This window comes from Strix aluco, chromosome 3, assembly GCF_031877795.1.
Source record: "Strix aluco isolate bStrAlu1 chromosome 3, bStrAlu1.hap1, whole genome shotgun sequence".
Classification (NCBI taxonomy): Eukaryota; Metazoa; Chordata; class Aves; order Strigiformes; family Strigidae; genus Strix; species Strix aluco.
In genome coordinates this window covers 99,772,390-99,800,362 of record NC_133933.1, presented here as the reverse complement: position 1 = coordinate 99,800,362, position 27,973 = coordinate 99,772,390, and the positions used below count along the sequence as shown (strand labels likewise).

Here is a 27,973-nt window from a genome sequence, read left to right as displayed (position 1 = left end):
AGACCCACCTGCCTTCTCGCGGCTGAGCTGGCGTGTCGCTGACTCTGAGATGAATTGGAGGGCACTGCATGCACTCTGGTGAGGACTCTGCTAATTCTAACTTTGTTTTACCAGCTACTGGCCTGCCAGGCCCTCCGGGAACGCCAGGCTCACCCGGACCGCAGGGGCCACCTGGACCCAACGGGAGATGCAATCCGGCAGATTGCTATTACCACATATCACAGACTCGGTCACGCACCAGCGGGAAATAAAAGCCCTCTCCCCTAGACACTTGGGTTCACAGTCACTTTTCACTCCTCTCATTAAGTTAATTTAATTTTTGAAATATTTGGTGCATTTTTTTTCCCTCAACACTGCACATTACGTCGATAACTTATAAGGCATGGAATTGAGCCTTATTCTGTTATTTGCAGTGTCGTAATTATGAAATGATGACATATATTTTCTAGAGTGCATTCCATGTGTTAATGTTTCTCATATTTATTTTACTTAGAGGAGAGAATAGGCCCAAATAATTTTCATAAGCTTCTTCCTTCAAACAAAAAATAGTCTATTATAACTTAAGAGTATGCCTCAGTATGTAGGCTGGCTTTATTTTTCTTGCTGGTGGTGAAGTTTAAATGGAAAAGATGCATTTCTGAAGTTTTAAAGCATACCCATGCATGACGAATGCAGGACCTGAGCTGGAGCGCTGGGAACTCTCTTTAGACTAAACGTTCATGTCCTTTGAGGATGCTCTGGCACACCTTCTGAACTGGGTCTGTGTCGTGCACCACAAACACTGCCCACCATTTCAGTCACTTCCTAGCTGTCGAAGAAGGAAACTAAGACGTGTTTATGATCTCTCTAGTCCCATCCAACGTTTAGCTTCAGACTGACTGGAAATTCATCAGGTGTAGCCCCAAGAAGCGTCTCTCCTGACTGGATGTTGTCCCAACTGAGGGCTTGTACATTCATTTAGTCATGGTAATGTGTACTCCTGATATTGAACTTCTCGGGACTGGTGTTGATGTTCCCAACTGAGAACTGGCACATCTTCTAACCGTTCCATGGACTTAGTAAGTGTAGTATCATTGCCTGTAATCAAGCTATTCTGCCATTGTATCTGCTTACAGCAAAAACAACCCCTTGCTTTAGAGCCGAGAGTGGTGGATACACAGTAAGACAGTCAAAGAAGGAACTTTACAAGCCTCTAATCTTACTGGTGGCACAATTTTCCTCTTCCTCCTGCAATAATGATGTGCCAAAATAAGCCTGAGAAGAACATGGAAACAGTACAATGCGAAACTCACATGTCCTAAAAACTGGTTGCAAAAAACTATTTGAGTTCAAGAGAAATTCGGAAAAAATGCAAAACCCTCCTTGGAAAGGTGTACTACAGAGAGCATGACTGCATGCAGTTTGCAGACATTCAGTAAATCCTGCAAGACCAGACATTGTCAATGAAGAACAAAACAGAACAAAGCATAAGTCTGATAGAGCTCAAAGGGTTGTGCAAAAGAAAAGATGGAGAAAATCGATCACACAGGCTGATTCTGAAAAGGAGGGAGGAGAGTTGGCCAAAGTTTCACTCCTGATTATAAGAAAACAGATGATCCTAGATTAGTCCTATGGAATTTGTTACAGTGCAATAGAACATGAAGGTGCTATTCAGAGAACATGGACAGCTATAACCCACAGCCTCAAAACAAATCCCTAGTGCAAAAGCAGTACAGAGGGCTCCTGCCCCGTCATTAGGAAGCCAGTCTTTCTCTCCCACCATCAGGCAGGGAAGTGGTTTTGGTGACTTCGTGCTTGGGCAGTACTGAGAGGCCAGGGATGTGTTCCCAAATTGGAAGTGCTGGGTTCCAGGAAAGCTGTTGTGAGACACGAATCTGCCTGAATTCTGGGTTTTGCTTAAAAACAGTAAGGTATGACTGGTGGGAGTCTTTAAAAAAAGAAACACATTGGCATTTGTTCTGAATAGAGTTCCTAGCACTTGCACCCAGACCGGAGGAGCAAGATGAGTGCAAGAGGTGATAGAGTTAACCGAGGTAGCTGGGGAGCACAGGCAAGCCTTCAGGCACTGTCTGAGAGGGAAAGCATACCCACTTGGCATGTTAATCAGTTAGATGTTTGGAGGGAAGAAGGTGCTTGGCACGAGAAAGATGTTTAAGTAAACACAGAGATCGAAGGCTGAAAGTAAACACCTGGGACAGGAGAGGGTAGCAGGAAGGAGGACAGCTGAAAACCCGTGACGTACCATGAAACCATCTCCTGAAGGGAATCTGCGAGCTGTAATATGCCCGGCAGCCAGGGACCCCTTGGGGTCCATCTGTCCCTCATGAGGATGGAGACAGACAGGTCAAAGACCATGGGTGAACCGCAGTCCTGATGCCTCCTTTTCTGCTCATCCCTCGCTGTCCCTCAGGAGGCAATAACTGCCCCTTCTCCAGGCCAGTGCATTCTCCGCTCCGTGGGCTGTGGGTGCCCATCCCGACGGGGTGAAGGTGCAGTTGGAACAAGCGGTCCTGCCTGTGCTTAGCTCAAAATGTGCTGCTCCCATTCCAGACCTCCTGTGCTGCCCACGGAGCACGTCTTGGTTTGCTCTGTGGTACTGACCACCTTTCCGGACCTGGTCCTCAGAGCACCACAGCTGTGCGAACGCTGGGAACTGGTGAGGCAGCTTGAAACTGAGCGATTGTCTGTCCTGAGGCACCTGCTCCTGTCCGGGACACAGGTCTGCCAGCCCAGCGAGTAAAGCCAGGGGCCTTGCACCAATGTATATATTTGTCTGTGTTACACCAGCAGAGGACCAGGCCGCTCATACTGTTTTCCATTCAGTCAAATGAACTGCTGGTCAGGTGTCTTGCATGAACATTTTTTTCGTTTATTTCTTTTTACTTCTTTAGTAATTCCAATATATGTAAAAATCTGAATATTTTTTTACTTCCTAAGTTAATTTTAAACTTCATTTTCTGTGATAGTATCAAAAAGGGTGCTGTCTTGTAAAGGATATCCACGTGACTGAGAGGTTTCCAAGCAGCCCCCATCCTGGAAGGCTGTACATAGACTGTTGCGCCGCGTTAGTGGTATGTGTATATTTTGGGACTTCTAGCTAGCTGAAACTGAGCATCTGTTATTTGCCAGATGCAATTGCTGTATGTTAATTTACTTGAACTTATCAGAAAGCAGAACACTTTTTATATTTGAAGAAGTTTATTTTTTCATCTACGTTTCCTACAGATGCCTTTTTTTTTTATAGGCTCAAATCTAAAGGTCATTTAAAATGTATTTGAACACTTTGATTTGCAGGTAACTTTGGTAATTATCTTGTTGCATTATTTTATATTTTGCTAAAAGCCCACTTTAATTTTCTCATATGAGAAAATGGGTATTTTGTTATCTCGATACCTTTTTAAAGATGTCGTGTTCTTCACTGGGGTAGAACAGAGTTAATCCCAGTTTAACTTTACTTCACACTGGGTTGCTCCTACTCTGCATTTTTAGAATTGAAAGCAGAATGTACCTGGAAACGTGCTTCTGCGTGGGGTTTTTTTTTTTTGGCCCCTGAAATTTCTTTGCAGTTTCAGACTGGTGTTGTCTTGGGTTTTGGGAAGGGGGCCAGGAAGGGCAGAGGGGTTCTAATCTGTTTTGCGATTTGCTTTATCAATTTCGTACCTGTTTTGAGCAGTCTGTGCTGCAGTAAAGGAACTAAACACAGAGAATTATTTTTTTTCCAGTAGCAGAAGATACATTTCTGATTTGGGAATGTTTATGTACAACAGGACTTTGAACTGAAATACCTTTGACAAAATGTTTTAAAGCTTTTTTAAAGCTGTCTAGACTTTGTCCTAGTTCAGGGTCAGACTACTATATTTTATGGCAAATTGCATTATAATCTACTAAGAACATGTTGGGATTTTCTTCAAATAGCTATGTACAGAACTACTCAGTTTGCCTAAAGTAATAAACTTGGTGAGAGGGGAACTTTTCTGAGGCTGCAACATACCTCCTTTTGTCCACACGGTGGAGTTCAAAACGTCTGTTCAGTTCAAAGCAGAAAGCCCAGGCTGAACTTGCTCAGCAGTCCAAGAAATGACCCAGTGCTGCGTAGATTCACAGCACAAGAGTCAGTCTTTCTGATTTTGTTCTTGAGCCTGACTTTTTAATTTTTTTCCTAAAATCCATTTAGTTTTGCATGGTAGTATTTGCAGAAATACTGCCTTTCTTGGATAATTTTTTTAGGTAATATTGCTTAGATTTTATTTGTATTTTGTATATGTACATGTTACAGAAGAATATGCAGTAGTGGGACATCCCACTTTCAGGCATCAATTATGTCCACTGTAATGATGTTTGTCTCTTGGGGAGCAGGGAGTCTGCTATGGTTAATAAAAATTACACCACCATACTTCATCAGATCAAGTAGCAGTGCAGCCTAGTAATGTTTTAAGAACCAATATTTTTGTCTTAAACTGGATTTGGTTTCAATGCTAAAAGAGCACTGTGATATCAAAACAGGATTGATTGTATCATCCATCCTTTATGTTTTATGATTGTAGATTATGACAGATGTTAGATATGCACAGCTTTGTTAAATATGCATATTTTTTAAATTAATGAATAATCACACAAAATTCTTTGGCACTGCTTCTTTTTCACAAGGGTAAAATACTATTTTTCATGTTAGTGTACACTCAATTTTTTTCTTCTTTTTCTGTGATGTTTACATAAAAGTCTTGTAAAAACCCCACAGGCTAAACTAGCATTTTATAAACTTGTTTCTCCAAATATAGTATGTAAAGCCAGCTTATAACCTTGCATTTTACTAGTGCAGTAGAACTGCTGCTCTAACATGCCATGTTAGAACATGAGAAGTATCTCAGGAATCAAAACAGTCTTGATTTGGGGTTTTTTTAATTGTGTTTTTGTTAGATTCTGGATGTACCGAGTCATACAAATTCTCCTTGAAATCTGTTATGTCCACTATGACTAGATTGTACTGGATGGATGTTTAAATCCATCTCCATACACGTAGGTGAGTGTAGGCCATGGAGAACAAGTTTAACCATGACCTTGCTTTGGTTGGTGTTAAGTGGAAAACTCAAGCTTCACAATACTTTAAGGAAATGTGGTTTTCAAATATTAATTGCTAACAAACGTTACAGATTCTAGACCAAAATCAGTTTGTAGCTAAAAAGAATGTAGTCTACATGTCTTTTAGCAGTTTTATTTCCAGGTGTGTTGTTCTACAAACATGAATGCGTTTAATTACTTAACTGCAGTTTCAATGTAAATATATTGTCTCTAGTCAACATATTTGAAAGATTGTCAATGACAGACCTTATTTTATTATTTTCTTCAATTTCTGAGTGGTATGCAGCTGTCACTGACTGAATCACAGTATGTGCCAACAGATTGCTTCTTTCCTTCATTATATTTTTGGTTTGCAACACTGAAGGTTCAGTTCAATGGAAATGTATTAAGTGGATAGAAAATTGCTTTTTATATTATTATGTGGCCATTTACATCTGAAATAGGATTCTGGACAGAAATGAAAGCGTTTCACATACTTTCTGTATGTGGTTCTGTCAGAAATGACAACGTTTCCTTCTGTGTTAAATCACGGAGGGAGGATGCAACTGCAAACAAGAGAAAGGAGAGGCACAAAGCCACCGCAGCGAGCCCTGGGGAGCATTCGGCGCCTGGGCTGGCTGAATTCAGGGGGGAATTTGCTTTTGACCACTCTGAGGTCAGGCTTGTGCTTCCTACGGATTGGTGAAACTTAGTTTTCTTTTATTTTTTTCTTGAAACTTTTCCTCCACAGTCTGGAGAAAAAAAAAAGTTAAAAACCTTTGCCATGTGTGTGTATATATATATATATATAAAATTTATGGAAGTTAATATAATCTCTGAATCGGATGCAGATAACTTTCCTGTCTGAATATGAGATAATCACTTTTATTCAAGCAACTGATTCACTGAAGTGTTTAACTTCAGGTAACTCTAGGTATTTTCATTGCTGTCTTGCTGCCTAACTCTCCCAGGAGAAAAAAGAGAACTCCTACGTAAATGGCATTTTAAAGGATGATAGGTAATATTTTGACCACTAACTTGATTTTCTTTCTTCAAATTTCATAGTGGCTTCAGCAAACTTGCCTCTGAAGCTGTCAGTTTTACTAGTCCTTTTGAATGCATACACAGCAAGCAAAACGGAACAGTAAAACAAAAGATTGAGAGGAGGGAATAAAACTGAAGCTGTAACAAATCAGGTGGAAGTAACATGCCCTACAAAATAAAGACATTTCTTCTTTACCAGTGCCCCATGAGCAGAGGAGGTGCAGTGACTGCTTTTTAAGTATAAAGGAAACAGAGACTGCATCGCCAAATGATACTATGATGAGCAGGTCAAGCAAACGCATTCCACCCAATTATCTAAGCAATTTTAAAACATTTGCAAAATGCAGCATGTGTTTGTACATGGAGCACAACTGCTGTGCTCGGCTAGGAGGAACCAACGCTGTTGTCTCTAAAACTAAGAGACTGTTTCTTGTTCCCTCTGTCCTTCAAGTAACCTTGAAAGTACCATCTGATGACACTTGCCCTTTTTGAAGGAAGAGCAAATTTGGTTGTAGATCTGTGTTTGGCTCTGGGTAAACCCAGATCATGCCCAGGGTATTCAGGGAAGCAAAATCTAGCATAATCCTCCCCAGCCTTGCTTTCTTGCCTCATGTGGGGGCGCCAAATTGTGCTCTAGAGCTCCTTTGGCCTTTGTGAAATATTCACAAGTTTTTTGGTATTAGTTCATACTGGGTTGCTTGAACCCAGTGTTGGCTGTGACAGAAAACTTATGTATAAATTCATATATAAACTCTCTCTATATTTATGAACTATAGATGTGTAACATACATATATTTTATTACAGTATTCAGCAGCAGTGTTACTAATACTTATTAGTAGCCTAGTAGGGAAAGCATTGCAGTCAACGTTTTAAAATTCCAGATTGGATTGTGAAGAATTATCATTTTGAGGACAGTTAAACATTTTTCTCTTGGTTCCTGCCTACACTTAAGTCCAGTAACCGGGGAGCTAAAAAATGTGTTTATCACAGTGTGGTTAAACCTCCAGAATTAGGAGTGGCAGCAGAGATCCTGATAAGTAAAAGTGATTTTCATTAGTCTTTTGTTCAAGAACTCTCATAGCATTTTATGATGTTGAACCAGAAGGGGAGGAGAACAAGATTTACTCAGGACTTTCCCAGGATTCCAGAGCATCTGGTTAGAATGGGCAGTACACTCTCAGTGGCTTGTGAAACCTCTCAGTCTCTTTGCTTTGGGCTTTCTGAATATATTTATTTAAATTAGAACTAGTTTTTTCTGTATCACCATAGTTGATACACCTTTCTTTTAAATTCATAACCCTCTCTTTATTTTCCAAATCTTTATTTACTTGAAGGTGCTATTACTAAAAATGCAGTTCCTGGTATTTTTTGGCATACAGTCTACCATTCTTCAGATAAATTTTTGCCACTCTTGCACAAGTTTTGGAATTGGTAAATACTTAGATTAACCAACATGTCCCATAATGACTTACAGGCCTGAGGATTTATTCTGCAGTTCTGTATTTTAAAAGTTGTGTGTCAGCTTGAAGGCAGAAAATGTGTCGCAATCTTAATATCCACTTAGATTCTGCATCGAATTGACCCTTAGTGTTGAATTTGTTTGATTGTAATAGTTCTGATTTGATTTTTACATATGAATGTTTTCTCTCCTACATGAGTGTCTTTCCATTGTGGAATTTTATGCATTTTTCAGACTATATTTTTTAAAGCACTTCACATTTGTATTTAAAGGGGGGGGGGGGGGCTCTGCTTCTTTTGATTCATTATGTTTATGCATTACATATGGAAAATAATATTTTCATTCTGTTATCAGGTGGGGTTTTTTTCTTTTAAGAGTTTTACACACTTGATAGTCAAAATAAAAGTTTGCTGGTGAAACTGCAGTTTGTTATTACCACTAACGGTCTATTTGTTGCACTACGTAAGTACTTCTGAGGACTCTGCCCTAAATCAGTAAAAACTGACCTAATCTGAGACTTTAGAGAACATCCTTATGTGTGAGCAAGTTAACCACCTTGTATGCAATTGTCTGGATTTGTTTCTTAAGAGTGAAATTCTTTGCACTCATCTGTTCTGATGACTTCTTGTAATATTAACGTAGGAGATGTCGGTTATGAGAGTTTGGCCAAAGTGGAGGTGCAGGAAAACCGTTCTGTCCCAGGCTTTACCCAGACTCTCTGGGAAGGATGGCACATTTCTTTATGCCTATTTTTCTTTCCCATCTTTTCCTTGAAATCTCACCCAGTGCTGCTTCTGTGGAACTGAACAGAGAGCAGCAGACACTTGTAGGTAAGACTGACTTGTAAAGATTTGGCCTCTTTTATATTTTATCATTTAAAATACTGGGCTGTGCAAGGAAGACATTATCAGAATTAATCCCATTTAACTATCCCTCAAAAGTCTCTAACAAATGTGCAAATATTTCTTTTAGTAGGCAGCTTTATCAGACGTTTTTCTCACAAGTGATTTCTATTTAGGCATTTTCTGACAACACATGAGGTGCCAGAGAAGCGGCTCTCAGATGCAGCTAGAGTGTCAGGTTTGGTTGGGAAAGGCTTATCTATGGCGTTTTTCAGTAATTCCTTTTAAGAGTATATACCAGTACCTTTCCCTTTAGGGTTGTCTCATACGTTACATGCAAAATGCATAGCTCAATTGATCATGTTATTTCTTTATATTCTCACAGGACGTACAAGTCAACTATTTTGAATATAAACAGACAATTAAGGGCTAGGGAAAAAAATCAATGCTTAAAGCAAGTGTGCCAAAGTTTGTTACTTGAAAATTGGATGACTAATAGCAAAATGACAGGAAACATCATAGGATGGTTTCATTGTTGTCTTTGAGAGAGAATACACTTCAGCGGAGGTAAAGTGAAAACCACAAATAGTTTAATTTATACAGAGAGAAACAAAATATCCACAATGCACATTTTCCTCTAAAAACTGAGTTTATCTAAAAGGTAACTTGGGATGTCTAATGGCTGCCTTCTAGCTGTTCTGTTTATTGGTAGCAAATGTAACCATACATACAAAAACCCAGAGAGTGTTAAAACATTATTTATTAGTTTTTTTGTACAACCACAGATGTTACTTCAAAATCTGTAATCTCTACTATAAACTTTTATATTTCTGGGACTTAAAATTCCCATGACAGTGGCTTCTAGCCTTTTATTTTAATTTCACATAGAAGGAGGCGAGCTGGAATAGGCTTCATACAAAATTACGAATGCAACACAGACTGGAGTGGAATATGAAGAGGTTATTCCACATGGCTTATTCCTGAGAACCCAGTGATCCTGCATTTACAGAGATTTACAGTATAAAAGGTGTCAGGGTGGCAGGTTTTCATAAGAAGAGCCTCCCAGCTGTGTTTCTGCAATTGAACTGCAGAGCTGAGGGAGTCCTGTACAGCACATACATACAATGAAATGACTGTGCATGAAGTGATGGAATTTGCTTCGGAGTGCCCTGGAATTTATTTTATAAGCACAAAAGAATAGCTACAAGTGAAGTAAATAAACTGTTTCTTTTTTATTTGATGGCTGAAGACATGTTATTTCACTGTATATCATACATAGGAATTAAGTAGGGGAGGAGGAGAAATCACAGAAACTCTTTATTTAAAAAAAAAAAAAAAAATAGACAAGTGCCTTTTTTTCCCCCCTCAAATGGAGAAAGAGCCAGAAGGCAGCACCTGTGTATTTCTGTAAGCACCATTGTTCCAGCTTGTGTTGCCAAGTACACCTTTAGAAAGAATGTACAACCACTGTGTTAAAAATGCCTTACTGAAACCTTGGGTGAAAGGTTTCTCCTTGTTTGTATTTCTCCTTCATTCCTTATTTTTTCTCAGCTGTCTGTGCAGGAAGTAAATTGATGATGACACTTCATGGCACTTGCGTTGCCCATTCATGGCCCCTTCATGTTCTTACCAACTCTCTGTCCAGCCTCCATTCTGCAAGACGACGGCTCGCAGTACCCAGGAGGGCCAGGGGGGCCAGGAGGACCAGGAACCCCAGGCTGACCGGCCACCCCAGGGAGACCTCGTTCACCATCACGGCCCTCCCTGCCATAGCTGGGTTTGCCTGGTTCACCTGGAAAAGTGGATGCAGGTCTAAAAATTGGCAGCATGTGACTTGCTTAGCACACAGATAGCTTTACTGAACATCCTGTTCTTAAACACTGTAGATGATGTCTTTGTACTGCTTTTGGTGGATTCCCCAGAGAGGTACCTCCTTAGAGGGACAGTTTTCCTCTAATAGACAACTTTACAGAGCTACAGCAATGACATTTCAGTCCCAATCCTCCCCAGTTGTACTGGAGCGGCTCTGCTGCTATAAAAAGCTAAACCATGTTCCTGATGGCAGCACCACAGGCAGCCCTGCTGGCCCTGTGTATGAAGGTGTAGCGCTACTCACTACTTCAGAGTTATCTCAGCGCTCTGGAGAGGCATATCAGTTGTTTTTATTCTCCACTCAGAGGTGTTGGGGAAATAGATGTATAGAGTGGAATTCTGATTTTAGTTTTAAATCTTCAGTGAAGGGATGAAATATAGCGATTTTAGTAAGCCTCTTCCAATGATAAATCTCTGAAGAAGGCAACTCCGAGTTTCACAAACATTCTAGGTATCAGTATGCACTCAACTGATTTCTTCTCCTTTTTACAAAGAGAACAAATTTTGGTAGTTTCTGTCTCTATATACACACAGAAACATGTTATAGAGCGATACTGATGGAAATAACATGTTTATTTTCATTCACTGTCCACTAGAGGCCGGTTGTGCTGCATTTATCAGGAAGAATCTCTCCTGGACCCCTGTTACATAACACTGCAATTAATTGCCACAAAAATAATTGTACTTTGCATGTCCTAAACTATGAATCGAGATTTTGAAGACTGCTGTGGCTGCCAGTGAGTTAATCTGTTTGTTTTACGTTATATATATACACTTATATAAAAAAGAGGCAATTTTATATATCTGTGTGTGTCACTGCCTCTTTTTTTTTAATGCTTTGTATACTTTTTTCCTAATCTTTCTACACTGAGACAAATGGGTGGTAGCTCTTTATTAAAAGAGCTTTTAATTCTGATTTGTGACTGTATCATTACCTATGAAGTAAAAATTATAAAGTACTCTTATTTGGAAGTTTATTGCTTAATGGGCACCTTTTGTCTTTTCAAGGCAGCTTGAGGTATCAGTTCTGAATAATTTTTACTACATCTCTTCTTTATCTTCACTCCTTTATATTTACCTGGAAGACCTCGTGGTCCAGGGTAACCTTTCAGTCCTCTTCCTGGAAATCCTCTTTCTCCTCTTTCTCCTGGTTCACCTAAAGCAAATTCATAAATTAGTTACAGCCTGCTTGGAGTATTACTTTCATTAAGTTTCCTCTCAGAGGTGAATGGCTAATAAGCAGAGAGTTCAGGTGGCTGTATATATTCTTGGCATCTTTGAATGATGTTCTGACACGTTCCTGGTAAGAGGTTTGGGTTTTTTCCCCCATTTGACTTAAGTAGACATGTTGGAAGGAAAAAAAACAAACACCTGGGGCTGGACAGTAAGTACCACATGAAATATGCCATACCCTATAGAACAGAAATAAACCAAACTCACAGAGCTACACAGGCTATTTTGGAACACAGACTGAGGGTACTGGTCAGGGGCTTTTGCAAGACCATGTGAACTCAGCTAAGAAGTAAAAATTCTCAAGTGCTGGTCCTTGAGGCAGCCAGTGCAGAGAAGAAAAGGAAAGCTGGCTTGCACACATTACAGTATTCTGTTGACATCCACGTAAGACATTCATAAAAGTGAAACAAAGACCTTTGTTCTTATATACTGGTATTTTGGAGACTTTTCTTTGGTGGGCACCCAGCTTTTCTTCAAACTCACATGTTGCTCCAAACAAGAAGCATCTTAGTAAGAGGAAGCTTTTTTTGTTGTTTTGGTTGTAAAGTTCAAATTCTTTTCACTGTATATATTCCTTAAAAGTACATATATCTCCCACTCATAAATACCTCCGTAAACTCTTGATTTGTTTTCTTTTTGATGCAAGTCAGAAGTCACAGGTATATGCCTAATAATACTTGAGTGAGCTTTATTTTATACTTCCATACTTTCTTGTACTGCAGTGAGGGAAGTTAAAATAGACTGTTAGGTTTGGGGTTTGCCTAGAAATGGCACAGCAGAAGACGAGGAAGCTATGGAAAGGAACACAAGAGCCAGTACAAAAGTCCAAGTTAGATGCACACAGGGTACTAGAGGAGGACTCTTACCACTGCACTTCAGACTGCCTAGTCAACATGGAAACTGAGCCTGTCTTTGTAAATGCAGCTACCAGAAGCCCTGATGTCAGGTTACCCATGTAGACTTCTTCTATTTCCAGCTACTGAACACTTTGGGATAGTGTTTACTGCTGGTTACCCCAAACTTCTCCAACTTCTTATTTGTGTTTCTGCCCTCCTTCTCTACCCTAGATAGCTCATAAAGTCACTATTACCACCTTAAGCCACCTCTTTTTGACTCTGTTCTTGCTGACACTGTATCTTTGTATCTTCTGCTCTATCTCATAGTAACACATTCTTGTGTTTCTATCTCCTCTTTACGGTGATCTTCTAAACCATTCTCAACATCCTCCTCCTTTTCCCTTTTATCACATGTCCTGTGTACCCTTTTCTGCTCACTCCAATCTCCGACTACTCCCCAAATGGATGTGGAACGTCAGTTCATCCCTGTGACCTCTGTGGAACTCTGTGGAACCCTACCAGGAACTCAAAAGTGAAGCACTGAGAGTTTTTCAGGTTGCCTGCCATGTATTATCATGATAGCTCTTGCACCTGACAGCATTCACCACTTGTCTTGTATCTGTAATTGCATTTCAAGGTTTACTGTAAGGTAACTTGGAGTTTGATGACAATTATGATAGGAAACAAAGCATCTTACTTGTTTGGGGTTTTTTTAACACACTGTAGATTTTATTTTTTTTAATATTAACAGTGCAGCCTGCTGTGTGCTGAAACAAATTCAGCATATCCAATCACCTTTGTATCATCTCCCTTTTTTGTTCCTTCTGTGAATACAGATGACATTACATTAAATGAAAACAGTAACAGAACTCCAGCAATAACACTATTAAGGTTTGCTTTGTTTGTATTCTATTCCTTCTTTCAAAGGTTTTCCCAATTTTACTTTCAAATAAAGCTCGAGACAAAAGTAAATGCTCTAATCCAGCAACAGACCAGCTTTGTGCAGAAAAACAATTTTTAAATAAAACCTTCCTTCAAGAAAACAAATCGAAATCACTGCTGAATAGAAACTAACACATACACAGTGGTCCTAAAATGTTGCAGAAAATTCTACTGTATAATCCTTTGGAGGACTATAATTCCTCTCAGTCAGGAACAAAAGAGATTAATTTAGATCAAAGATTTTTTTGGTAAAGTGTAAAGTAAATCAATTTTATTATGGATTTCTCCTTTCCAAAGAATCGATAGATTGAGGTACATGGTGCAGGGATGTTAAGTGGCTTAAGTATTATACTCAAATAAGAGGCAGATTGTTATCAGTCACTTGTAAGAAGCTGGATAGACTTAGAAAAGTAGGCTAGAGAGCAGTGAATGAATCTGACTGTTTAGTTTTTGGGACTGCAGGTCTTGCGAAAGTGAGGTCCACAACCAGACTGAGTGGAGGAAAGAGAGAATCACTGCTGCAGCTTTTCAGCATATGAAAAACACTAACCTCAAAAGTCCATGAGAGGGAGAATTAATATTAGGCATCTGACTCAGCTGCTTACTTCTAGTTCAAGACAGATGCCTGTCCTTTCTCATATTGTGTAAGTAATTTGATGACAAAAAACAGATTCATAAACAAGTCTTACTGAGACCAGGCCAATGTGCCCTTTAATCACTGGGGCAACTGAGGCAGCAGTTACAGGAAGCAGCTTAGGTTCCTAATTCAGGATTTTTTTGGACTTCACGTGTGTACAATGTACCTCCACAACCTGTTAATACAAAGGAAAAAAAACAAACACACAAAAAAAGAATGGAGCAGTCAACAACTGAAAACCAGTTACAGAATTTCTTACCTTTAGGACCTTTACGACCGATCTCACCAGGGGGACCTTTAAGGCCAGGCAAGCCACGGGGACCAAGCTGTCCTGGGAAGCCATTTTCACCAGCAGGCCCTGGAGCACCTGGTGGCCCTGGTCGGCCAGGAAGACCTGGAGCACCAAATTCTGGCCTCCTAAGACTGGCTGCCAGCTGAGCTAGTTGTTCTGCAATGAACAGGAGGAGTTCCTTAACATTTCTGTTCTAGACTTCAAATCCACCTTCTAAGCATGCCTTAAAAACAATTTTCGCTGGATACATCCACATACAACTCCATATGACATTTGCTATAAAGTCTGCATGACTTGGCAAGACTAGTTATTTTGTGTCCACAACCAAGAAATATAAAGAAGATGGGGGGAAGGGGAGGTGGGGTAGGACCTGAAATAAAATAGGAACCATAACCAGCAGATATATGAGGAAGACTAGGGATAGCACTCTGTGGGCAAAGCCTACCAAGAAGCTGAACTTCAGTTACAGTTGTCTTTAAGCTGACAAAGTTCCAGGGACCCACTTGGATTGATTTCTATTTCTTTTTTTTCTTTTAAACATGACAGCATTAACAATTATAGGGGGATGCAATGAAGACAGTCTAGATTTTTCCTATACTTTTCACTGCCAATTCTGATGGTTATGAATAAATTCAAGCATCATTTCTAATTTCACTATAAACCTCCTCAATATTACTGTGTCTTTCAAGAGACCAATTTAAAAGGCCTTTTTATCCTATTTATAGAAAGTTTTAAAAACATAACCTGTTGGGCAGTATCAAGAGCAGTGATGACTAGTGAGGATGTTCAGATCAAATCATGAGCAGCAATATCATTCTGGTAAACTCTTAACATTACAAAGGCATAATAGCCCCAAGGGCATCTTCAATAGCAAGTACTGAAAAGCCTCTTTTGTGCTTACAGGGCAGCATAAATTTTTAAACTCAGTAAATCCCATGCACCCAACTATATTAGAAAAGCTCCAGATTTTTGTGTGTGTCAATAAGAATTAAGCAAATATAATTAGGGTTTTGAACTATTGCTTTCATTTTATGGTATGTTATCTCCAGAAAGCCCCTCTCTGTGCTGCTTTTTTTTTTTTTTTTACCTATTTTGCACATAGTTGTTTGTTGTAATCTTATAGTGTATGAGTACAAATGGCAAAACAAGATTTCAGTGAAGCTATGTACTTTTATATATGTAAACACAGCAAATGATTTGTACACAAAATATATGTATTTCATAAAAACATTCTGGTCTATGGCGTGCTCACTACAGTAATAGGACAGAATTAACAGGTAGTTCAATGAGGCTGCAAAGTGTATATAAATAAGGGACTTCTCATATTCTCTCATATTGTGTCTACATTCACACATGGGAGGATTTTCTGCCAGGTCCCCTGCTGAGGCCACACTATTTGTTCTGGATGAGAGTGGGAAAATCTTGGTTGCCTCCACAGCAGTAGATTATCCTGATGTAAATGCACAAGAAAAAAACATCAAATACTTTTTAGCATATTTACCTTGCATGACTCTCATGCAAACCTGCTTAATGTGCTGATCAGTTGGTTCTTTTCCCTAGGATTAAAAAAATAATAGTTTAAAAAAAACCAGTTGATATCACAGTACATTTTGTAAGTGTGCCGGATGCAAAAAATGCTGGCCAGTTTTCATGGTTTAACGCCAGCGGGCAACAAAGCACCACACAGCCGCTTGCTCACTCCCCCTCGGTGGGATGGGAGAGATTTGGAAGGGTAAAAGTGAGAAAACTCATGGGTTGAGATAAAAACAGTTGTTGTTTATTACTATTATTTCTTTTTATTATTATTAATAATAATTAATAATAATGATAATAAATTGTAAGGAAAAGAGGGAAAAATAAAACCCAAGAAAGACAATTGATGCAAGTGAAAACAACTGCTCACCACCAACAAACTAGATGCCCAGCCAGTCCTGGAGCAGTGCCCCCCCGCCAACCTTCCCTCTGGTTTTATGGCTGAGCATGACGTCCCATGGCATGGGATATCCCTTCGGTTAGTTGGGGTCAGCTTTCCTGGCTATGTCCCCTCCCAGCTTTTTGTGTACCTTCCGCCTACTCAGTGGTGGGGCAGCGTGAGGAGCAGAAAAGGCCTTGGTGCTGTGTAAGCACTGCTCAGCACTAACTAAAACATCAGTGTGTTATCAACACTATTTTCAGCACAAATCCAAAACTATCCCCATACTAGCTACTATCCCAGTCAAAATCAGTACAACCAGTCAATAAAAGGTGTTCCAGTCCCTGCAAATGCAACTATTCCAGCTGAAGTCAATCTGACTAGCAAGGTAGATACTACGTGTGATACACCCACGTATCAAACATGGTTTCATGCACACAACAGGAGTGGAGCAGGCATAAGAAAATGGAACTGAACTGAAAGCTGAGGACCCAAGGACTTAACTGCATATAACCCTAAGATTTCTCTGGTGGACAAATGCATCTGTTGTGAGGTACAGTGTATTTTCAAACTCTACTGTGGCACTTGGGTTTTGCATGCATACACACCTCCTGACCTCCTGATGAACAAAAAAGAAGCGGTGTGAGTGACAGCTTAAGTGTTCAAAAGATATCAATTACATAAAAACAGTACTTACAGCTGGACCTTGGCTGCCAGGCAGACCTGGGGCACCCTGTTCACCCTGCAAGCCTCGTGGGCCAGGTGAGCCTCGTGGCCCTTCCATGCCAGGCAGTCCCCGACTTCCCTCGGGCCCACGGGAACCAGGCTCTCCAGGATTACCAACCTGACAAAGACAGGAATTTCAGTGGACTGCTGTAATACTGTTAGACTCATTCTGACAGATCAAAATGGTGACAGGAGCTATTTGCAAATGCAAAGCAATGAATGCTGGGATGTAGTTGTTGCAACAGCTTCTTTTTAAATAAGCAACTGGAGTCAGTGCTTTTGTGATTTATCAGCTTAAAAAGAGGTCTGTATCCCTTACTTAAAGGGGAGAAGTGGAAAAATAAGATACTCTGACTAAAGAGGCAAATCACCATCCATAATGACATGCCCAAGACATTGGGTTTTTGTCAGGAAAGAGACCTCCTATACTTGGTTTCTACTTCTGTCCTTGAGCATGTCACATGCAACTTTTCTAGACATTAAGCACTCCTTAAGTTACAAAAATTCCAGCTCCCTGCTTGCTCCAAATGCCTTTCCTGCCCTTTTGTAGAGAGTACCACAGTATGAGCCTGTATCGTTTAGCCCCAGGCTGCTTGGGAACACACATTTTTGCTTTGTCAGGACATTTTTTCTGTCAGAGCCAGAGCTCACTGCACACAGGTTCTAGTGCCTACACTTGCGTTTGCTGGCACAGGGGAGGGAACATCCTCACACAAACTGCCTGATGTTGACAAACTGCCTGAACAGATGTAGTGCCAGCTTATTTCACCCAGGGAAGGGGTAGAAAGAGCTGTTTTACTGGTATAAACATCCTGACCCCTAGGGAATGAAAGGATTGATATGGCTACATCAATACATCCACTTAAGTACATTTAGTAAATAAAGCTATAGCTTCTGCCCCAGTAAATTTTCTAAAAGTGATTAAATGTCATGCAGAGCAAGACCTATGTCAACAGGCACCTCTGAGTTACTTTCAATACAAGTTATTTTACTACTATTAATCAGTAGTAGGACTAAAAGAACACCCAAAAACCAAAAAAAAAAACCAAAACCACAACAAACCCTCCCAAAAAAAACAGAAAAAAATTCCTACATACTTAAGGCTTCCCAAATCTACCGGGGGAAAAAAAAAAAAACCACCCTCTGAAAGAGATGCTCGAGAATAAATTACTCCACTGTGGTATCTGTTAAATCCACAAGATGGAGCCATTTCAGTTCCATCTATGCTGCATCTCAGACACCTAACTGCTGTCAGAAGAAAACCCAGTAGATACATGCTTCAGTAGATATATGAAGAAGACAGCAAAATTCCCTTCGTGGGAATACACCCAGGAAGCCATCATTCCTTTCTTGCCCAGCCTGGTGAGTTATCAGGATCCCTGATGGATTACACATCCCTTGTGTAAGTACTCACCAGTATGACAAACACTCTAGGCTCTCCTCAAAAGAGGATTTTAAAAATCTAGGGGGATAAAACTACAAATTTCTCCTCTACTCTCTCTTCCTCATGCCCTTCTTGTAAGATCTTGATCAGAAGTAAACACTCTCTAACTTGCACTTTGCTTAGCCCCAAAGTCACACAGGCCACTGAGAACACAAAAGTGTAGTTTGTGATGGTCAGCCTCAGTTTCCTGTAGGCAGAACTGTTGATATGTTAGTGTCATAGCGCAATAACAATCCCACTCTTCAGAGATCCTGAAATAAAAGAATGCGTTCAGCTCAAATCTTTTTCTTATGTGACATACAAGCTCCTGCTCACCTTTCACATCAAAGCTATCACTTTGTTATTTCAAAAAAAAATTAAAAAAAAGAATCTGGGACATAAATACTTCTGCTTTCACAGACATCACAGCCTTGCTGCCAGCTTTTTCACAGCGTAAAGATTACAGGCGGCGTGCAGCCACTGCACTGAGCCTCCTTTCTATACAACACCTACTGTACAAAGAGTACATTCATTTCCTTAAAAAAAAAAAAAAAAAATTAGTTGGCCAGAAAACCACTGCAGAATGATGCTTCCCTTTTATGGAGCTTAGAATTCAGGACATTAATTCCTTTCCAAAGCTAACTCATTTTAATATTGACTGTATTCAAAATTTAAACAGAAGAAATGCTGTTGGAACTCATTCAATTTAACTGTGATAAAGAGCTCAGCTCATTATTTGTATTTTCTTTCTTAAATCAGAAAATCATCTATCTGATCTACTAGATCTCTGTATTTCTGTACCAGCGCTATTCATTATACTTACAGCTCCCTTTGCTCCTGGTAATCCCATATCACCCTAAGCAGAAATAAGACAAACTATATCAAAAGAGGTATCTGTTATCAAAGACATTACAAATGCAGTAAACTTGACGTGATTTTTTTCACTACTAAAAAAAAAGTTCACATATTTAGTTGATTTAGACAAAATTGCACTTCAAATGAATAAAACTTGGAAATAAAACTTAAATTTCAGACTTTTTTTGTAAAATTCCTTTCTCAAATCATTTCTGTAAGGTGCAAATAAGAAAGCATGTTTACTATAATTAGTTTTGTACTGCTTATTTTAGAATTAGACACATGGCTCTAACCTCTCAAACCACAGTTACAGCATAGGAAGATCTTAGATATTCGATTGCTTGGAAACCTTTAGAGGAAGCATTACTGAATCAGGATTTTCTAGTCTGACAGAATTACAGATATTTTACAGTGTTGTGGTAGCCCTGACAAAACTGTAACAGAAACCAAGCAATTGTCTACCCAATGTGCTATGAAGAAGCCAAATCCCTAGAAGTTCCTGTTCCCAACAACCTGGCTCCTGGCTTGAACAACCCTGAGATCCCTCTATTGCTTGGCTGAGAACAGCAGTCCCACTACTCAGAAGTTTTTATTTTTCCCTCTGAATTTAAAAAAAAAAAAAAAGTTTAAAATCTTGTAATCACCTATGAAATAGAAAAACCCTTCTTCTTTGGTGTTTTCGTATTACTCTTTGACAGATTTCTGAAAACTGTATTTTCCTAGTTCCTAGATGTCATTGGTGAAATAATTGGTTTCTAAAGGTCAGAAAGGCCACCTTGGCTGTTAATGGATATGCCGTAAGTGAAATAGAAATAACAACTGTTACCGGTTTAAAAACAGACTAACTGGCAGCACACTTAAACAACTCATAGTGTTGCTTCCTGGGAATCTGTGTCATGCTGGTGAAGCTGAATTACTGGACATCTAGCTTACTAGGGCTGTTAATCAGCTTTAAAAGCCTTTCAGAATTGCAGTGTAGGAAAAAAGTGCTCATTCCCAGCACACAACCTGGCTACCGTTTTTTTAAACTGAGAGCAGTTTACTTCCTTTTGAAAGATGAAGTTCTGGCTTTGCTGGGTGGGGCCCCATAGGAGCTGCTGAACTAGCCTCTTTCTGCAGGAAAACAAATCCTTTTTACCCAAGGGCACATGACCCAGGCATTACCCATGTGAATCCACAACATGCCACACTCCGGTGGTGCATACATGTATCTACTCCTCCAGCAATATGACAGTGCCACAGCCTCTCCCCAGATCATCTTCCCTCTCCCTAGCAGCCAGTTGCTACATCTTACTTCCAAATATAAAGGCAATACAAAATATTTCCATCAAGTATGAATTATTAAGGATATTTATTATCTGTGCTCCTGTTGCACCTGAATTAAACTACCTCCTCATCTTCACTGCCTCAAACACCAAGAATCAATGTATGTGTGTGTATGCATATATATATTTATACATAAACACTTAGTGTATCTCTACATATGTGTGTGTGTGTGTATATACACACACACATCCTGCCTTCAAGGCAGCCTGTACCATGCTACACACCTAACAGACTATGCGGATTTCTGAGTGCTTTCAAAACAGCAGGAATGGCATGACCAGGCCAACAACTGAAATGTAACTTTCAGTGATCAAACCATATGCCTGAAGCACTCCAACAATATTCCAACAATACAATTTATGACAACAAAATATTAGATCAGATGAAGAGAAAATAACGCCTTACCAAGTCACCCTTTTCTCCTCCATCTCCTTCTGCTCCAGGTGCACCCTGTATCAAAAAAGACATACTGTCAGCCTTCAGATTTAGTCAACATAATGTACTGCAATATTTGGTAGTGTGACTTGAAAGTACCATGATCTCTAATACGACTTACTTGTTCACCCTTAGGTCCTGGTTCACCCACTGAACCCTAAGAGGTTAAAGATTAAAAAAAAAAAAAAAAATCAGAATTTGAAACTGCAGGTTCAAAAGCATACTGAATTATTTTCAATCCTCCCTACCATCTAGCATTAATGCAAGAGACCTTTAAAGCTGAAAATTTTTAGGAATGACAATGAAAGCACTTAAATCTTACTATATAATTAAGGTGACAGACTGAAGACAACAAATAGCATGGAACATAGAATCCACTGCCACACTGGATGGTACAGATTCTGACTGTCAAACAGTGGATCTTCCCTTTACATGGCAGATGCTCTTGCAGCTGCTACAACTCTGCTCTGCAAATTGGTTACAAGTTTTAAGTAAAAAATCCAGTAAGTGTATCACTATTTCTAGCCCTATTAAATATTCCATATTGCTGCAGGCCATACCAGCCCTGCTAACATGGGATAAGTACAGACATCCACAAATTCAGTCACAATCTGGCCTTGCTTGCTGTTTAATTCTCAATGTTTTTTAGCAGAAGTGTCTCTAGAATCTTGATCATTACAGTCAAAGCTGAATGGCTTGTATCTTAAAGTTGATATTCCTTTTTTAAAAAAAACATTATTGTTCTTCATCTTAGAATCCTGTACCAAAACGTACCTGTGTGGACAGGCACGAACCAAAGAGGAATAAAGTAATGACCTGACTAATTTCAAATTTACGTAATTTGTCTCTATAAATTTTTCATTTGTAGAACAGTGTTAAGAAAATCTTAGTATTTGTATTCTGTTAGAAAACCAATCACTCCATCCTTAAATGTTCTTTGCAGTCTGTGCATATTAAAATATATACATTCCAAAAGAACTATAACAGTGCATAAAATTTTTTTTTTGAAACAGACGGAGATACAGCATTTTCTCTCCAATTTCAGAGATCCATTTAATTCACATAAGATACAGGCACACAAACCAGTGTAACATCTACAATTTAATGAATTCAGATTTGTTCTCATGTTCCTGAGGACGAAGAGCCAATACTAAATTATCCACAAAGCTAAGCAGTGGAAACCACAGACCCATTTAACATTCCAACTTTGTCAAAGCTGAAACTATTTTGTCTGAAGTGTTCCCAAATCGTGTCTTATTAAGGTTTTCCAATTACTCACATAAAAAGACATCAATTTCCAACCTAACATCATTTGGGGGGTTCTTTTTCTCTACTTACTCTTCTTTAGAGCAACAAAACAGACAATAAATAAGGTTGAGGTGGGAGAAGCTTTTGCTTTTGTGAAACTTGGCCTATAACATAAAAATCACAGCTGAAACTATCTGAATCTATTATACATTGACTCCCAAAATTTCAATGGAGGCAATAGGGTAAGATGACAAAATATGAAAATATCCACTTTTTTGACCTACTGCTTATCTATTTGTAAAAATCCGTCTCAAACCATGCCCAGGAATTGTTTGCAGAACTGCCAGTCAGCATCAGCCAAAACTGTACCAGGGGTTACACTGACTTTTTAACAATATAAAGGATCGTGTTGCAGTGCCAAGGTCTGGGTCTTAGCCTGGTGCTGTTCAATTTATTAAAACAGACAGAACCAGTGTGTCTGAAACCAATTCAAAATATGTGAATCAGAAACAGTGTAAGTGGTGAATGTTGGGGTTTGGCCATTATCTGTAATATATCTGCGTAACCACTGCAAGATTCTCTGAACCATGATCCATTGTTGTAACTCTGTTTTGTATTGTGATCTCTGCTATAATATGTCAGGTGTTGATGGATGCACTCAACTCCTTGACCAAACTAGTAGCAGCCTTGTTAAGGCTCCAAAGGAAGTAAAGGCCTAGGTTGCAACCAGCCCAATAACGTCTCTACTTCTGACCTGTTCTCTGAAAACCCACGCAGGAACAGGGTGACGTGGTGAGCATAGATGCATATGGGCTTAGAAACTGGAACACCGAACATGCAATTAACATGTAAATAGCAGGTGGTTCTTCCTAGACTCATTTGTCAGGGAACAAAGAAAGTTGTGGGTACAAGGAGTCGCATGCCCACCTTTTCCATACTTGACTATGAGCCAACCACTTCATTCCATAAATATGACAGCCTGAGTGAGCCTTTTTCAAGCTCTCTCTGCTAAGCAATTGGCTCGCAGTGATGAACTCACCTTGAGCTGGGACACCTCTCAAGGTTCTTCCTCGAGGCTGAGACACCCCTTACCAACTGCAGATCTTTGGTAAGTGACCAGTATCGCACATAACCTTGCGTTATAGTGCACTAAGATTTTGTATTGGTAACTTTGATTTTGCATTGGTAACTGAATCATTATTATATCCTCTGCAGTAAATAACAGTGTGAACCTTGCCATCAAACTTTGTTAAGCCTCTTATAATATCATATTTCAATAAAAACACTTTTGCTGATACCTTTGGCAGTGGTTGTTTAAGTGGTCAAAATGGGGCGCATGTGACAAGATGCCAGCAGATAGTACCTAATATCTAACAGCTTTGGGATCAAGAATGACTGCTGAAATATGGGGTTTTGTGAATTCTACTTGGCTTCTAGTTTCACATCAACTCTTATCATGCACGTATGGGCTTCACAACAGAACTTTATAGGATCCCTCTGTACAAAACCATGAAGTTTTGAAATCAGGAAGGGAAGAAAGGTTACTTCAGTCTGGAACTTACCGGTAGCAGTGACTGACCCAAAGACTAGGGTTAACAGGCTACAGAGATACCTATTTCCAAACCCTCACAAGGATTTTTGGCTCTGTGTAAGACAGATGCAGTTGCAAGTTGAATAGGGAAGAGAAAGGACAGAGTGGCACAATGCTCTCCAGACTTGTGCCTTGGAATACAAACTGCACATCAGTGCTACTGGTAAAGCTGCAGCCGTGTTAAGCCTGCCCCAGAAAATTCACTCCAGCCTCTATGCAACTGAAGAAAAAAAAAATTATCAAGGATACAAGTGGACACTTGTCTCAAAACAGGAAAGCTAAAAAGCAATCACAGGATGAGATAATTGCATAGGTTTTTGAACTTTAAGGTATTTGGACAGGGCATTAAACTGACCCTAGGATTTTAAAAACGCTCCAGGCATAAGGTACTGTCATCTGCCAGTTAGATAAACAGAAACCTCCTGGCTGTAGCCTGAATCTCACTGGGTCTGTTTACAGCATCTACATTCTGCTCTTATCCCAGAGGTCCAGACCCTTTATATGGTAATACCAATGAGGAAAATCAGGCATCTTTGGAGGGAGATTGTCAGCACTGCAACAAATACTAGTTATTTTCCTTCCAGATTTGCTTCCTCAGATACCTTCAATCTCCCTCTGGAGAAGTCTAACGTATGAAAAATCTAATAAAAGATCTAATAAAACATAATCTAATTATATTATATATAAAATATAATCTAATAATACAATCTAATAAAAAGAGACTGCCTTATGTCAATACTTACATTTGACTAGAAACATATGTTCCTGATCTCAACATTAAAAAGCACCAAAAAACACAACAAAGACTTAGAAACTTGGTTTTAAATACCTGAGCAGCTTTTTAAAGCTGCCAAAACCAACTGCAAGCCCTACCTAGCCACCCTACAGTGTATACTGGGAGCATACCAGGGGCAGGATTCCTCCGCTCAACCAAAGACATCTACAGCAGTGATACCTCAGCTGACTAACAGTCCTATACTTCCTTGATTGTCAGTGGGAAGTCAGAGGTACTTCACAAGTGCAATTCATTTAATACTGAAGTAAATGCCTCAAGTAAGAAGGATGAAACACAAAGCAGAACTGACTATTTCTGTAACAAAGGTATCTGAAGTTTGGTGAGTGAATTCCATACTGTGTAGCCTCCTATAAGCAACAGAAGATAATGAACATTTTTGGCTTTATATACTCTCTTCACTGACATTTATTCAGCAAAGCAAGATACCTTCTGCAAGTATGTGAGATCCCCAGGACCCACTTCTTCCCTCCTAACAAATTACTAGAAGAGGTACTTATATCCTGCAATTGTGTGTGTATGCATAGGTGTCTCAATAGCTGCATTTCCACAGAGGTCCTAAGACATATGTAAAAGGCATTGTATCTACTGTAGACCAGCGCTGAAGTTCCAAAGCTTTTTAGTGACGAGAAACCCTGACTTACAATTTCAGAACTGGCTGAGTCAATAATGTGCAATATGAGTTAGGCCTTTAAATTCTTCAGACTCCAAAAAAGGAAATATTTATGCCAGTAATCTTATTTTAGTCCCCTAAGTAACACTGGCAAGACCTTTTGCTGTACATTTTATGAGCTACAAGCAGTTAACAGGCACCTAGAGCACAGCTTTTAAGCAGTTAGAAGATCTATATACAAAACAAGAAACCAGACATTAATTCATGTAAAAACAGAAAACAATTCTGAAATTATTGTATTTACTCCTAATGTCAAACTTCAGTCTGTATATATGTATGCATTTCTTACCCGGTCACCCTTACCACCAGGTAAGCCTGGAGGACCTGGCAGTCCAGGGAGTCCAATATCACCCTGGGGGCCCTGTGAAAATAAGTCAAGTATGTAAACTTACACGATCTGTTTTAGAATGAACAAGTAAGGGTCGTATCCTGACAAGCTGATGGGGCAGAATCTTAATCTCAGAACAGTCCTAAATTGATGGAAGAGGATTATCTGATGAAAATAGAGCTGATCCAAGATACAGCCCTTTAAACAGTGTCTTATTATGATTTTATTGCTGACAAACGACAGAAATGGTTTACAGGGCTTTCCACCCTCCAATCCCTCGACGACAGTCTGGTTCTCCAAAACATACTTCCTAAGATCTTGCACTCTGTGATTTGCACATTCCTCTGTAACAGCAGGCTCTTTCAACCAAGACCTCCCCCAGCTATGCTCCTAACTGGTACTGTGTAAATACTGATGGAGCACTGGTAAAAGGTGGCATTCATAATCTGTTCCATTCATTAGTTTCGCATAGCTGTTAGCAGAAAGCCAGTCTTTCACTGCTCCTGTTTCCCAAGTACAAGCAGCCCACACAGGAGTGTGCAACCCAAGTTCGCACATTACAGGATTTATGGGTTTTTTTCAATAGAAGAAGTCCCACACATCTCCATATACTTTAAAACAGCATTTTCTAATATTAGCACAGTCACAGAGGACTGAAATTCAACTGTCACTTGTTTCAATGTTATTTTCAGTTCCCTGCATGGATAAATGGGTAAATATACTTCCAGATGATACCATAGCTCCTTGAAAGTAAACATGAGCACTGAATATGGAAATAAACTGCTTACCCATTTCCCCGGTAAACCTGGAGGACCCGCAGGACCTGGCTCCCCTCTGCTACCCTTATAGGAAATAGAAGGACATCATTACTTCCTGAAATATTTCCTGTGAACAGGGAATAAAGTATGATTTTTTTTTCTTAATGTTTAGTGAATGACACTACTTAGCAGTTACCTTTAATCAAGACTTCTGTTTATTAGTGCAAAAATATAACATGTATTAAAAACAGTGAGACTTCCTGAGATATGTAAACATTTTAGTTAACAATAGCCTACAATGGTTCAACTAATTCATTCTGCTGGGTGATTATGCACAGTCAAGTCCCCCTCATGGGATCACACCTGAGAGTTACCTGTCACAAACACATTTACTTCACTAAGACAACTCTGACATGTATGCTTAGCTTTAGGCTTTTGCTTAGTTCCATCAACTGAACTCCCACATGACCACATACTTAAAAGCCCATGACCCCACATGAACAATGGACAACTATGAAAAGTGCGTGCATAAAAGAAGTCATGTTTAACAAACTCACTTAGGTTAAAAACAAGTCTAGACTGTTGTGAAGGGTAACCTTTCAAAATCCCTATTCATAATAGTGATAAGTATAAATATACTTTTTACTAGATTTTTACTTTACATCTTCACTTCAGATATGTTTATCCATTCAGATAATCATATTCACATTAGCATTTTAACCCATCTCTTAATGCAGCCATTTGAATATATACTCTGGGTAAACCTGACATTGAGTCAAATTTTCAAAGATTGTAAACAATTTTTGAACTAAAGTACCTTTCTCAAAAGGGTTTTTCTCTTATGATCAAACCTTTCAGAACAGCTCAATAAGTTTTATACATATACTCTTACCTGTACACATATATACCTTTACAGATAAATTTAAACACTGACCCAACACAAGCCTAAGTCTCACTTGAGACACTTTTCTTACTTCCACTGTGTGAATACAAAGGGGTACTTGCTATAAAAGCATGATATAGCATTTAAGATCATAAAATATCAACAATTGAAGCTATTAAATATGTAAGTAGATAACCTGTTATATATATAACTTAAAAATTTTCAGATAAAAGCAGATCTACGCATTCTAGTGCTGTATACAACAGATGATTTTAAATATAGGTATTTTCTTCATAATAAGAAAAATATTGTGAAATGTTGTGACAATAAAAGGATATGGCAGGCATGGCCTTTTACACCAGGTCATAAATGCAATGACAACTTCTCACACAAGCTTAGGAAAACTAACTCTACAATTCAAGAAATAATTAGGTATCCTGGAGAGATCAGAGACTAAACATAAACAGATTTTTCCATTCATTTCCTTCAAAATATCCTATGGTGTTAAAATCACTACCCTTTGAAAGCACTTTGTATAATTTCTAGAAGCTTTTTTATGTTAAAAAAAAAAATCAGAAGACAAAAGCCCCCCAAAATCACCTTCATCTTACATCCCAGAAGATGCATTAACCTTCTATTTTACTTTAAATGCAAAAAAATCTTTTGTCAAATACACATTACAGCCACTTTTTCAAACACCAATGCTTTTCTAAGGTGGTAAAAAAGGTTAGTATACAGAAAGCCAGAACACAAAAGGACAGTATTTCCCATAAACACTGACATTGTAAGGACAGATTACTTCAAAC

The 27,973-nt window shown here is 39.2% G+C and overlaps 2 protein-coding genes across 4 annotated transcripts in view; one reads left to right on the top strand and one right to left on the bottom strand.

Moving 5' to 3' along the window:
• COL19A1 (collagen type XIX alpha 1 chain) overlaps positions 1-7,985 on the top strand; it is a 226,280-nt gene extending 218,295 nt beyond the window's left edge. Inside the window, exon 53 of the mRNA XM_074819814.1 lies at positions 115-7,985. Within this exon, the coding sequence (XP_074675915.1) occupies positions 115-251 (137 nt within the window). The 3' untranslated portion in view covers positions 252-7,985. The remainder of the gene's footprint in view (positions 1-114) is intronic.
• A 1,162-nt stretch (positions 7,986-9,147) lies between these two features.
• The window catches only part of COL9A1 (collagen type IX alpha 1 chain), a 75,845-nt gene continuing 57,019 nt past the window's right edge, over positions 9,148-27,973 (bottom strand). For 2 of the 3 annotated variants that reach the window (XM_074819815.1, XM_074819816.1), the window contains 10 exons: positions 26,315-26,368; positions 25,488-25,559; positions 21,015-21,050; positions 20,864-20,908; positions 19,101-19,133; positions 16,826-16,972; positions 15,718-15,772; positions 14,184-14,372; positions 11,355-11,432; positions 9,148-10,196 (listed from right to left, as the gene is read on the bottom strand). In XM_074819815.1, the coding sequence (XP_074675916.1) occupies positions 10,012-10,196; positions 11,355-11,432; positions 14,184-14,372; positions 15,718-15,772; positions 16,826-16,972; positions 19,101-19,133; positions 20,864-20,908; positions 21,015-21,050; positions 25,488-25,559; positions 26,315-26,368 (894 nt within the window). In that variant the 3' untranslated portion in view covers positions 9,148-10,011. The remainder of the gene's footprint in view (positions 10,197-11,354; positions 11,433-14,183; positions 14,373-15,717; positions 15,773-16,825; positions 16,973-19,100; positions 19,134-20,863; positions 20,909-21,014; positions 21,051-25,487; positions 25,560-26,314; positions 26,369-27,973) is intronic. The other variant, XM_074819817.1, reaches the window with a different exon arrangement.